At 37.5% G+C, this 14117-nt stretch overlaps 1 protein-coding gene across 1 annotated transcript; it reads right to left on the reverse strand.

Moving 5' to 3' along the window:
• Positions 1-8757: 8757 nt before the first annotated feature.
• Positions 8758-13273, reverse strand: psma6l (proteasome 20S subunit alpha 6, like). Its single transcript, XM_058412939.1, has 7 exons — positions 13058-13273; positions 11435-11529; positions 10822-10903; positions 10589-10744; positions 10260-10438; positions 9602-9696; positions 8758-9048 (listed from the first exon to the last, which is right to left on the reverse strand). Exons 1-7 carry the CDS (start codon positions 13131-13133, stop codon positions 8991-8993), a joined length of 741 nt encoding a protein of 246 aa, XP_058268922.1. The 5' UTR covers positions 13134-13273; the 3' UTR covers positions 8758-8990.
• Positions 13274-14117: the final 844 nt, after the last annotated feature.

Below are 14117 nucleotides of genomic sequence, written 5' to 3' on the forward strand. Positions count from 1 at the left end.
GCAGGGGGTGCAGTCCAGGAGGGAATTTTGGACAAGCTAATATTGTTTCTAATTGTGTCTTCGATTTCATATAATTCACATGATCTCCCGTGTTTCTTGTCATTGCAAAACAGCCGATGGCATAAACAGGCGCTCACTTTTACTGAAGTATGAAGGTATACAACACATATAAAATGTTTGCACTGAAATTGTGCAAGGTGAGGCATCAGATATGCAAATTCAAAATCTTCTGATCAGAGTTCAGCTTTTATTAAATTGTTAAATAAATTCAATATATTAAGTTTAAACACATTCTCATAGTCGCAAATCTGTACAATTCAGTCAGTCTAAATTGTATGTAAAATTACAATTAACATTAGCTTAAGTGTGGGGTGGGTTTAATGCTTAAAATGTTAATATGTGATCTCATAAGAACATTTAATGGGCTTGCATAGAAATGATATGGGATTTTAAAAAAATCAGATCATTTATCTGTATTTCTACACAATATCAAAATGACAAAAATTCATAACAGGATGATTTAACAGTGTCTATTTTTTTTACCACTTAATTCAGATGAAATTTTCCACCATATAGAGTGCTGCAAAAGTCTGCAAATGACTGATTTCATTCAGCATTCACTAAAAATTTTCTTGAAATGTTTTATGGTATCTGAGAAGCTTGCAAACATCTCACACTTTTTTTCCACTTACAGGCTGACTTTTAATTCTTCAAAATTCTAAAGAAGCGAACGTTCTATATCGTATGTCATTATAAATTCATTTTCTTCATCTTTTACCTTTTTTTTCTTTTTTGCGTAGACTAATAATGGGTTGTTTTAATTGCAATTGTGAATTGTTGAACTGTGCTTTATTTGGTTCCTGTTAATTATATCATCATGTTGTTCAAAGATAATGCTGATATATCAATTTAAAAAATAATTGTTGGCTAATTTTGTGTGTGTGTGTGTGTGTGTATAGGTGTGTGTGTTCCTGTCATTCTTGCTTCTTCTGTTAATATTAAAATGTACTTGAAAATGGCAATCAATCTAATATAATAGTTTCAATCAATGTTTAGAAAACTGCCAACATTTTATTATTGATCTTAGATTTTACTCTTTTTTTTCAAACTCAGGGGTTAACCTGTAAATGTAACTCTGTTATGGTTGTGTGTGAAAGCCATAAATGAATCATTTTTACTCATAAATATTCTTCCTCATTTTCTTTCTTATTATTTTGATCCTTAAAAATTCTCTGCATTTGCTGTTTCTTCTCGTTGCTTTTTCCCCTGACATTGTGTTTGCTTTTTTTTTCCATCAGAATTTTGATAGTTTGTTTGTTTAGAGATGTTAAATTAAGTTCTAATAAAAGAATTATTGATTGTTCCAGTTTTTTCTTTCCATTTTCAGTTCTTTCTCAGTAATTAGGTAAACCAGATAGATTTTGGCAGGAAGATAGACAGGATGTCATCACTGATATGGTCAAGCTTTTTGTAAGAAGACATTTATGTGGTAATTATGGAAGGAGTCTCCAGTGTCACCAGCGCTTTGTAACAGCCAGAGGTAAAGCTGTAATTTACTGATACAGGAGAGTCTTTAGATAGATAGATAGATGGATGGATGGATGGATGGATGGATGGATGGATGGATGGACGGACGGACGGACGGACGGACGGACGGACAGATAGATAGATAGATAGGTTTCTAATCCCTGAGTGCAGCATGTGACCAGATGGAGACACAAAGGACTTAAAAATATAATTCATTTCTTTTCTCCCTAATCCCTAAAAAAAACCAACAAGCTGGCCATGGTCTGATCTTCCTGACCACACACACACACACACAGAGAGAGAGAGAGAGAGAGAGAGACTGAACTCTAATCCCTACTCCTTCCATAGCTTTTTCATCAGAATAAAAGATATAATAATCAAGGACAAGAAGACGAGTTAGAGGTTATGGATGGAATGGGACAAAATTCCAGAATCTCTCTCTTTAATATCCTGCCCTAAGGTTCAGCTTCATCATGTTTCATTTAAAAGTAAAGAAAGGGAATGTTTCCTTCTTCAGTCCACATTTTCTGTCTTAAATGTTCTGATTTAAAGGCAGTTGTCTAGACACTGTTCAAATATGCATAACTTTCATTAAATAAATCGGGATGTAAAGTTTGATTCAGTGAGATATGCTTAAATCATCACAGACTTGCCTCAGTTGGATTTGTGAAGTTGCATCAGTCATTCTTTAATTAGACACATAGTTAGGTGTCACTCGATGCCAGACTCAGACTCAGTAAAGAGGCGTGGCCTAAGGTTTAAAGTAGAATTGCATGCTAGAAGTGATTTTTGCATAAAGTGAATTGGTAGCTGTAGGCTTCCTTTATATGTAGGTTAACTACATGAGCCTTATACAGAAACCACCTTATACAGTGATCATAGCTCTGCTGCTACTACCACAAATGCACCTGAGCTTATAAGAGGAGATCCAGATGTAGTTTCCATCCATTTTCTATATCCACTTTATTATTAGGGTCACAGGGATCTGCCGGAGCCTATCCCAGCACACATTGGGCAAGGGTACACCCTGGACAGGTTGCCAGTCCATCACAAGGCCACATATAGACAGGCAACCACACACACTCACTATGGGAATTACCAATCAACCAATGTGAGGGAATTGGTTCCCAGTGGGTACCCAGAGTAAACCCACACAAGCACGGGGAGAGCACAAAGAAAGGCCCATGCCTGTTTGAACCCGGGATTCAAACCCAGGACCTTCTTGCTGTGAGGCAACAGTGCTAACTACTAAGCCACTGTGTTGCCCAGAACCCTTGATTGAAAATTTTTATTTTATAAAGTTGTAATAAAGTTGAAATAAAGTCATAAAAACAGTTGTTCTGTCTTTCTCTCTGTCTCTCCCAGCCTTTTCTTGCTTTGTTATTTATTCTGATCTAATTTAAAGACAGTTCCAATCCTCTTAGTGTCCTGCCCTCATCACCTCACTAAGTGAATTAGTCAGGATTACACTCTGTCTTTCTCTCTCTCTCTCTCTCTCTCTCTCTCTCTCTCTCTCTCTCTCTCTCTATCTATCTATCTCTCTCTCTCTGTCTTTTTCTCAGTCTTGCAACCAATATTATTTTCCTCAAGTCCCTGTCTCCATCTGCATGATGATCTACTTGTCCATTTTTTGGCTCTCTTAGATGATAAACACATTTTCTTATTTTCTTATGTGGTTTTATAACTCTCTGATCTGGAGCTGATCTAGAATTCCCATATCCTGTAGATTATCCAGACCTGCTCCAGAGATTCTGGAGAGCATCATTAGATCAAGAGATGCTGGACATGTCTGAAAAAACTCAAGAGATTCTTGAAATCATCTGATATTAGCTCTGAGTTTTCTTGAACTACCCTAAATGCCCTAGAGGTGCCCTCTGGTGGTGGTTTTAAATGCGCTTCATGGTCTGGATATGATCTAAAGTTGCTCTGGGGATGAATCGAAGCAGCTAGAGATCCTGAAGATGTGAAACAGTTGTAGATGTTTAAGATCTGCTCATGAAAAGCTTGGAAATTCTCTAGCGATTATTTATTAGGATATGATTTGAAGGTGCTCTGGGGATTACCAGAAGTTTTTGTACAGCTCTAAGACTGTTTGGATGGTCTAGAATTGCTCTATGTAGAATTTCTGGTGCTAGATTCCATTGTGTTGTTGCCTTTCTTATTCATAGATCCAGAGAATGATGATTTCTAGATGATACAGATTCCAGCTCTAGGCTTTTCATAGTAAATCCAGTAGTAGCTCATGGAAGACTGTGTGGTGCAGGTGATTGTCTGGTGTCTATTTAGCCTTCATGTTTCCAATGATGTTCTGTGGCTCTTCAATAAACAGCCTGGTTGTCATTTCAGAAGATTCTACTTTAGTGAGCCTGATTAGAAGTACGGAACATATGGAACATGATTGATCTGGGAGGCTTCTTTGAAATAAATCCTTCTGATGCTGGAGAAACCTGTGTGATTGTGAGATTGTGATGCAATGCTTTATGCAGTTTAACAATAATAATAAACCTGAGTTATACACTTGTCATGCATAACATTATGACCACCTGCCTAATATTGTGTTGGTCCCCCTTTTGCTGCCAAAACAACCCTGACCCGTCATGCAGTGTGTATTCTGACACCTTTCTATCAGAACCAGCGTTAACTTCAGCAATTTGATCAACAGTAGCTCGTCTGTTGGATCAGATCACATGTGCCAGCCTTTGCTCCCCACATGCATCAATGAGCCTTGTCCGCCCATGACCCTGTCACCAGTTCACCACTGTTCCTTCCTTGGACCACTTTTGATAGATACTGGACACTGCAGACCGGGAACACCCCACAAGAGCTGCAGTTTTGGAGATGCTCTGATCCAGTGGTCTAGCCATCACAATTTGTCCCTTGTCAAACTCACTCAAATCCTTATGCTTGTCCATTTTTCCTGCTTCTAACACATCAACTTTGAGGACAAAATGTTCACTTGCTGTCTAATATATCCCACCCACTAACAGGTGCCATGATGAGGAGATCACGTCACCTCTCACTGTTCATAATGTTATACCTGATCAGTGTATATAAATGTAATAAATCATGTGATCCCAATTGAATAACTTAATCAAAAATATTGATGACAATGACAGATTTGAAGGTTACCTCAAGCTGATGGGTCCATTTTTCTTTCCCTTCCACTTTATTTCCCCCCTGTTTTTGTCTATTCTCCCTCCCTCACTCCCTCCATTCCTCACTTTCAATCTTACCGATCTAATCCAGTGATGACCTCAATCCTGTGATGTAATGTGTCACATGATACGGAATAGACGTGGCAACGGAGGGAAAAACACGCTAATCCAAGCGAGTGCAGGCCATTTTGTCCAATCAGAGAACTCTATCAGGGTGCATCTAGTTTGTGAGGGGTTGTGGGGGTGGGGTACTTGGCGAGTGGAAGAGTTCCAAAACAACATGTTTATTTGTTCATTTTTTTTCAAGACTGAAGGTCAAAAGTGATTTGGATTCGGCGAAAATTGCCTTTCTCCAATGATGCTTTGAAATGTGACATTTTCTGGGATGTGGCAAAATCACAATGGAGAAGAAGAGTTTGTCATTTTACTTTACTTTACCATTTTCACACAGGGTTATATTGCCCCAGTGGTTAAATCTGGTCATATGTTCCGCAACCTTACAAGACGACACAAAACAGTCCATTCTTGATGTTCTTACAACTTCAGAAGTCTTTACAGAAGCTTTACTTAGCAGTTAATGCTTGCTAACTGTAATTTCTGGCCATTTTTTGCTCATAGAGACTTTTCACTGATTTATCAACACAGTGTTCTTTAAAATTTAATAATAAAATAATCCTTTAGATTATTTAGTGTAATCATATCAAATGTGTGGCTCATTGTGAAATTCATTCACATATTCATTAAATAAAGTCTGACAAATTTCATTCAGAAAAATTCAGACTAGATTATAATGTTGTATAAAAAAAATGTTTATTTCCACGGCAAAAATTAAATCCTAACTGAAAAATAATTTCAAATTTCACCAAAAAAAAAAAAACTATTTACCTTTCCTATTGTAATATAGTGTACTGTTTATAGTTATATATATATAATGCTGTAAAGTGGAAAAAATAACAAATCAGAAAACACAGGGACAATTAGTAGAATTAGGTATAGTTTGCATATGGAATGATTGGATGAGACATCTGTCACTCAAGATATACAAGCAGTAGGAAATTGTGTCTTACTTTATTTCCTGTACGTGTGTGGAGTTCTGTGTTCACTTTAAACCATTTTTTTCAATAGTGCAACTTTAAGCCTTTTCAAGAAAATAACAAACATATATATTTATATTGATAAGAAAATGGAATTCATTCAGCGCTACTTTGAGGAAGGACGTCTATATTGGCGTGATTTTGGATATACTGATAGTGTTTCATGGCGTAAAGATTATTGCAATCTCTAAAACACACCTAAAGAACATGGGAATGTTTTAAAGACAATACTGTTCCAGATTAAACGATGTAAGGAGCGTTACAAGAGCAGAGCTGTGTTCATATACACACCAATCTACTTTCTACTGCTGAAGCCTGCTGTATTTCCTGTATATCCTGAGTGGCAGATATCTCGTCCAATCAGCAATAAGAATTCCATTCATAAACTATACCTAACTTTTCCTGTTTGTCGAAATTGTCATTGTGTTTTCGGATTTGTTTTGTTTTGCACTTCTCTGCCACCGTAAATGCTATATATACTATGGTAATACCTATTTGAACAGGTGGGGTTATATTTCTGTGTGGGGTTTGCATGTTCTCCCCCTGGGTTTACTCCGGGTACTCTGGTTTCCTCCCACAGTCCAAAAACATGTACATTAGGTTGATTGGTAATTCTAAAATTGCTCATAGGAGTGAGTGTGAGTGTGTGTGGTTGTCTGTCTAAATGTGTGGCCCTGTGATGGACTGGTGACCTGTCCAGGGTGTACCCCTGCCTTCCGCCCAATGAGTTCTGGGATAGACTCCAGCAGATCCCTGTGACCCTAATTAGGAATAAAGTGGGTATAGAAAATGTGGATGAATCCAAATGATTTCATATGTATGTGACAAATAAAATGCTCATTTCAATTTAAAGGTATTAGCATTCGTCTGACGAGGCTTGAGAATGATGCACACTTTTGTTGTAAGCTTTTGCTTTTGCAACTATACATTTCTCTCATTTATGTTGCACATTTTGTACGGTTTACATTTGACTCACCCTTATACAGTATATTCAGCATGACTAAAGGAGAAAGGACTTAAATACAGCATTCCATAAAAACTTTACAAACATTAACTATTTGGGGAAATTTTAGGAAAAAAATAAAAAATATATATTGATTAAAGATTTAAACTAAATTTAATGCAATTCAATTTTATTTGTATAATGCTTTTAACAATGAACGCTGTCCCAAAGCAGCTTTACAGAACATGAGATACAAAAACATAGTGCAAAAAGTCCTAGATGTTAGACAAAATCATCCGTAGTGAGCAAACCTGGGGCGACTGTGGCAAGGAAAAACTCCCTTAGATGGTAGGAGGAAGAAACCTTGAAAGGAACCAGACTCAAAAGGGAACCTCATCCTCATTTGGGTGACAGCGGAGAGTGTGATTATAAACTATTCTAAACACCAGAGAGTGTGATTATAAACATTGTCCTTTCTGAATTAATTAAGAGGTTGTTGTCGTCCTCAAAGTCCACATAGGGTTGACTACGTTGCATTGAATACCCAAATCCTCACGAAGAAGAACCCATTAGGAGCTGGTCCATCTCTGGATGCCTCAGGATCCTTGCAGGGTTGGCCTCTAAATTATTTATATCTTCATGTTTTTAAATTTATATCTACATTTTTCTACAAAGCCTTGTGAAGTACTTCAACAGAATTAAACAGAATTCTAATTAGTTTATATTTCTGAACAGAATCATTTAAGAAGGAAATAAAAATAATTTAGTAGATCAATAGTTAATTTTTTTAAGCATTTTTTCTTAGATGTACCATCTGAATGTTTTCACAGTGTCATGTTTGCCAGTCATTATGGAGACCATGTCATATGGTGCTCACAAAATGTTAAATATATGACCCCACACACACACACAAACACACACACAAACTGACATGACCACACACACACACCAAACCCACAAGTGTTTATGAGAGGTGTCCTCACAGAGCCTTTGTCCCTGACTGGTACCATTGTGTGTGTGTGTGTGTGTTGCGGCATGACTGCAGAGCTGCAGGTTGAGCTCGTGGCTGAACAAGGTTAATCCCTCTGTGCACTATGCTGTACTAATCACCAGGCCCCTCTAATCTCTCTCTCTCTCTCTCTCTCTCTCCCTCCCTCACACACACACACAAACACACACTTTCTCCCTTCTCTCTGTCCATCTTTCTGTCTCAAAAAGAAATGTACACTCAGACACACACACACACACACACAGGGCTTTTAGCATCCTGTTCCAACCCCCCTTCTAGACATCTGCCCTCTTTTCTACCCTCTTTCTCACTCACTCGCCGATTAATCTGCGTTCTGTTGGTCAGCATTTTGCAAAAGCAGACAGACGGCTTGCCGGTAATCCTGCTGCCTACGGAAACACACACACACACACACGCACAAACAAACCTTGGAGAAGGTGAACTTGCATGAGGACCACATCTAAACACAAATACTGTTTTAAAATACATAACGTACATATGGATTCTATAAAACATAGGATTTTAGCAGGCAGGGATTTTGTTAAAGCGTGAAATTAACTTTATATTTCATATTAATATTTGTTATACATTGTGTGGTGTAAGTAGGCTGTACACCCAGCTTGTATGACTAAATATTTACTTTCATACTTACCTGACTACCTCCACAGTGGGCATACCGCTCACTGTACACTTCCTAGATCTAAGGGAGTTAGAGGCAAGATGGATTTTAAAGGGGTGTGACCAGTCAAACTGGGTAAATAATAATTTTTTTAATTACAAAAGCTTTGATAACAGCATGCTGTGATTGCCACAGCTGTCACAAAATCACAGCTCCACCAACTTTGGGTGTAGCTTTGTTTTTCATAGTCACCAAAATCAGGGGCATCAACATGATCAAAGTATCAAGCTAATTTGGGGTACACCCACTGATCTGACACACCCATTTTCACCTGTGGAAGCAAATAAAATAAAAATGTGCAGTTATGTTTTTCTATGCATTTGGTGCCACCTGGTGGTCATACTAGGAACTGCACACTGAGACGATTTCTTGGTCTAGGAGTTGAGTTTTATTTGTATATGTAAAGTCAAACGGACTCTTTAATAAAAAATATATTTTTTAAATGTTTCGTGTAATTTGGTACTGAATAAAACTGCAACATGATGAGTGTTTCTTATCAGAAATTATTTTTAGAAAAAAAAACAGCTATAGTGAAACAGCAGGTTCAACTGGGATGGTGGGCGTGGTTTAGAAAGAGACACGCCTACTCCCTCTCTGCTATCGCCACCAGATGAGTCTCAATCTCCTCCTCGGTTAGAGTTCTGAGAGAGAGAGAGAGAGAGAGAGAGAGAGAGAGAGAGAGAAGAGAGAGTCCACAGATGTCCACAGACTCATTCTGACCCATTTATTCATCTAATGTAGAAGCTGTTAAGCATTTCACTGGTTTAAAACTAGGTGCAAAAACTAAAGAAGATTTATTAAAAGAGTTACATTAAATGGAGCACTGAGGCCACAAGCAATGCAAGAGAAAGAAAGAAAGAAAGAAAGAAAGAAAGAAAGAAAGAAAGAAAGAAAGAAAGAAAATTAAAAGAGAACAAAAAAAAAGGAAAGAATGACTGAAGGAATGAAAATCAGGAAAAAATGTTAGACCAACAAAAGAAAAGAACACAGAAAGAAGTAAGAGAAATAAAGGTAAAAATGAAGGGAGAAAGGGAGTGCGATAAAGCGAACAACAGTAATGTATACAGTGGGATAAAATGATTAAGAAAGAAAAGTGAGAGGAAGGATAAAGGAATAGAGGTGTATCGCTCATCACAGAAAAGTGAGAGGAGTTTGATTGACAGTTTGCTCCTACGCAGTATTTTAGCTTCATACCTGAATTTGGGCTTGTCTTTACTAACCACGCCCACCTCCAGCTCAGCGGCCTTAAAGTCCATCGATAAGACAGATGAGAGGCAGGAGATCGCCAACTACATGTCGGGAGGAGAACACAACACTCAAATATACATAGAAGGCATGCTGACACTGTTTTTAGCATAATTTATCCAGCAAAGTTTTTGTGTTCAAGTGAAACTTGTGTAATTCATGGCTGTAATATGGGCATGCAACACATTCACCATTCATGCAGTTGAAGTCATATAAAAAGTGTTGCTAGGTCAGCAAGCTAAAGACTGACTGAGATGACTAACTGCATGAATAAGCCTGTGATTGGTCGATGCACATGAAGTGATCCCAAGCATTTTTTCTATGTAGACTTTAAAAGTGTTGGTGTTTTTTTTCTGGAATCATCGTTATAAATTAATATACAATTGTAACAGCGCCACCTGCAGTATTGGAGTATTTGTATAACTAATGTGAAACTGCAAAGAATAAGCAAGTTTGTAAGTACCTGCAGTTACAAAGCTATGAATCTACCAGGGAGTGAAGCCCTTTTGTGAAATCATAGGTTCTGATTTACGTTAGGGACGTAATAATAAATGTATAATAATATAAACATATTTTTTATTTAGCTAATATATTAATGTTGTTCTACCTCTACTGTCCTGTTGAAAGTAAGCTCTGGTCTTTTCTTCATTTTTTTCTCCAGGTAGCTGTTGGCCTCCGTCTGTTTGGCTCCGACAGCCGTGGCGTGAAAACCGCAGAAATACCCAGCCGGGTCGCACTTATACAGGACGGGGCCGTGCTGAGGATCCACAGCTATCAGCATCATACCTGATGCAAGTCAAGACATGTTTTGTGAGTTTGTACATGAAATAAAAAGGAATTCATTATCCATAAAGGATAATAATCATAATCATGCTAGTGTTTGTAGATGGCTGGATCAATAGGACACAGCAAAGAATGAACAGAAAGTGAACTCACAGCAGCCCAGAGGCCTCATCTCAGCATTTTGTGTGTAAACCTGCGAGATATCAGCGATGCGCCGACACAACATGTCCGCTGTGATGTCGTACCCGAACTTATACTTCCACTCAGCGGCCTCCACACGGGCACGGTGCACCTGAGAGCGGCTGTCAGCTACAGAACAAAACACAACAGCGGTCAGTGTGTGTGTGTGTGTGTGTGTAAGAAAGATGAGAAAATGAGAGCCTCACCATAATGTCCAGTCATCACACACCCAATGCGTGGCGTGAGGTGAAACATGTTTGTAATTGTAGAAGCGTCCAGAAGCTTGTCCTACATGTCAGAAGACAGAATAACCCATCACACACACACACATACACACACACACACACACCAACTACATAACAAAATGACTCTGTTGCAGAATGTAACTCAAGAACATTCTACTTTCTATCCCTCTTAACAATTTTATCTAACATAAAACCCAAACACTGACCTCTACACCTTATCCTTCTTACTCTGCATGTTGGTTGGCCTTTTATAAGGCACTAATACTTTTGTCCTAATTTGAACTGATGGATTTGTTTTGGATTGTTTTGGATCAAACTGCAGCAACTCAGCACCAATTACAGAATTAGAATCAAATCACATTTGTGAGTGTCCTAATACATAAATATACACAAACTCAGGAACTTTCAATGGATACTAATGTTTTTGTGAACTAATATAATTTCCAGGAATACCACATTTTCTGAGAAAACAGTTACTGAAAAAATGCGATCATATCTAGCTTTATACTCAAGGCCCAATATCTGAATAAATAAGAAGTAAGATACTTCTGGACTTAGTTGTAAAGAGATGTACCGGAACTTTCTTCTGTGTTACAACAACGGCGCATTCCTGTCCTCGGATGCCCACAGAAGTCAGTCCGCTGTGACTGATGGCCTTAAAGGCGTACTCTGAAGAAAAACACACACACACACACACGGCTGAATAACGAGATGATTTTACGCATTTTCTTCTCTTACATTCTAGAAGAAGTCAGAAAAAGATGTGGTGCCATCCATAATGGACTTTTTTCCCCACAATGCTTGCAATTTTTAATTTTATTTTTTCCACATTTACTAAATTGTTTAAATTACTTAATTAACTAGCTAAGGCCTGGTTAAGCAAATATTATAACTGTTAACAAAACTAGCTAATGTGGACTGACTTCGTCTTCTTTCGGCATTTCCCTTCAGGGGTCGCCACAGTGAATCATCTCTCTCCACCTCTCCCTATCTTCTGCATCCTCAACACTTGCACCCACTAGCTTCATATCCTCATTTATTACATCCATTTTTGGCCTTCCTCTATGCCTCCTGCCTGGCAGCTCCATGTCCAACATTCTCCTACCAATATACTCACTCTCCCTCCTCTGAACATGTCCAAATCATCTTTATCTGGCCTCCCTAACTTTGTCCCCCAAACGTCCAACATGAGCTGTCCCTCTGATGTACTCATTCCTGATCCTGTCTAACCGTGTCCCTCCCAAAGAGAACCTCAACATCCTCAGCTCTGCTACCTCCAGCTCTGACTCCTGTCTCTTCCTCAGTGACACTGTCTCTAAACCATACAGCATGGCTGATCTCGCCACTGTCTTGTACACCTTCCCCTTCACCATTCTAAGCCACAGCAGCCATTATTTCATCTAAATAGTGAACCTACAGTGAGTGAAGGATCCATTTGTGCTTCACCCAATGAACTATTATTAAACACAAACCAAACACAATTCAGTTGCTAGCTGATTTATCTTCTCAACTTGCTGAACATTAGAGTTATCTGTAAATGTTAAAAACCTCACCGTGCTAGCTAAGCTAAAGTTTTGTTAAACTAGCTAAACTAATCTAGCTAACCACACAAAGTCACAAATGAATGATTTTGATGTTAATATTTGGGACATTTTTTAGTGCTCATTGTTTATAAAACTACCTGGCCACTTGCTAATAATTTTACTAGCTAACTATTCATGTTCGAAGACTAAGCTAACACTGTTAGCCTCTACCCGGCTAAGCTAGGCTAGCTAACATGACGATGACATGACAGTCCAAAAACTGGAATGGATTTACGGTATATTTAGTGAAGCAGAAAAGTTGTAGAGGACATTAGGTCATATATTATTGAATACAAATAAAACCAAAAAAAAAGCATTAGGACAAGAATGTCCGTGCTCCCTGGTTATGTAGTGCACTTATAAACGGAGTTTTTGGAGCTTTTTCTGCACTACGAGCACGAGCACAACAGACACATAAAGGTGTTTGTTCACCTGCCTAATAATCAGTGCCACACCTAATCCACAAACACACAGGGCACAATTTACAGTCTAAAACTAAGCTATGCGAACATTTGATGTTTGCTATAATAATGGTAAAAAAAAAAGAAAGAAGACAAAGCCTAAAGCATAGAGCAAACCGTGTTGTCCATATCATAACCCCATAACCATCTTACCGACTTGATACAATCGTCCATCTGGAGAGAAGATGGTAATATGGCGGTCAAAGCCAGCGTTTGAACCCCGGGACATTGCGGATAAATGTTAAAACAAAAAAGAAAACACAGATTTATCCAACACAATTTAGAGTTTAAGCATGGAGATGAGAGACTCCTGTGTGCTCAAAGCGGCTTTCCTGTTGTTTATTTTACTTTCACTTTCTTTTTAACCGCCTCTATCGAGTGTGTTTCTCATACTTCCGGACTAGACAGTATGCCAGAATAATAGCCATGTTTCTAGCAAGCGTGGGGCACGAGTATACTATTTAGTAGGTTAGTATGAATTGTTGAACCTTTCTTATGTAAAATAAAAGGAAGTCTAATAGTATTATACGGAAGTGTAAATATTAAGGATATTAAGCATTCCTAACTAATAACCCAGTGTCTTCATGCTTAATCATGAAGGAATAAATAACTTTAATATCATTTGTCTAATCTGTATTTTATATTACATGCAAATAACAAAAAAGTGACGTCATTAAGCCACGCAATGAAATCTTACTAGGATTTCAAGTCTTTTTCATATGATAATAAAATGGTTAACTGTACAAAAGAGATAAAGAGTCGAATCAGTTTTATAATCCCTGAATTATGAATATTATTCCATTATATTATATAATATTATATCATTTTTAAATTATTTTTAGACATCTGTTTATATATTTTTTTACATTTGAATATTAATGTTGTAGAGTAAATTCAAACGTAAAATGAGCAACACACTTTTTATTTCATAAATAGGTTTCTATGCATTTTTATTGTTTATTGTTAGAATTAAAATTATTTTTAAAAAATACTTACTTTTAAAAATCTTAATTCATTAATTCTATATGGAAAGTCAAAATGCAATAGATTTCATTAGCATAAATAAACGGTAAGCTGTTAGCAACCTTCTCTCAACGTTCTCATACTAATTCTGATCAATTTAAATAGAGGTCAATAAAATGCAAAATAATATCTAAGGGTCATTTGTTTTATCGGCATTTTAAAATAGTTATTAATTATTTATAATCATTAA

The sequence above is a fragment of the Hemibagrus wyckioides genome, linkage group LG17, assembly GCF_019097595.1.
Source record: "Hemibagrus wyckioides isolate EC202008001 linkage group LG17, SWU_Hwy_1.0, whole genome shotgun sequence".
NCBI classification, from domain to species: domain Eukaryota; kingdom Metazoa; phylum Chordata; class Actinopteri; order Siluriformes; family Bagridae; genus Hemibagrus; species Hemibagrus wyckioides.

Bases quoted from the DNA above. Each gene is read 5' to 3' on its own strand.
- psma6l (XM_058412939.1), bottom strand. From the start codon at position 13,133: ATGTCCCGGGGTTCAAACGCTGGCTTTGACCGCCATATTACCATCTTC. The intron at 11,530-13,057 runs GTAAGATGGTTA...GTTTTTCTTCAG, and splicing joins TGGACGATTGTATCAAGTCG to AGTACGCCTTTAAGGCCATC. The intron at 10,904-11,434 runs GTACATCTCTTT...TCTGACATGTAG, and splicing joins TAACACAGAAGAAAGTTCCG to GACAAGCTTCTGGACGCTTC.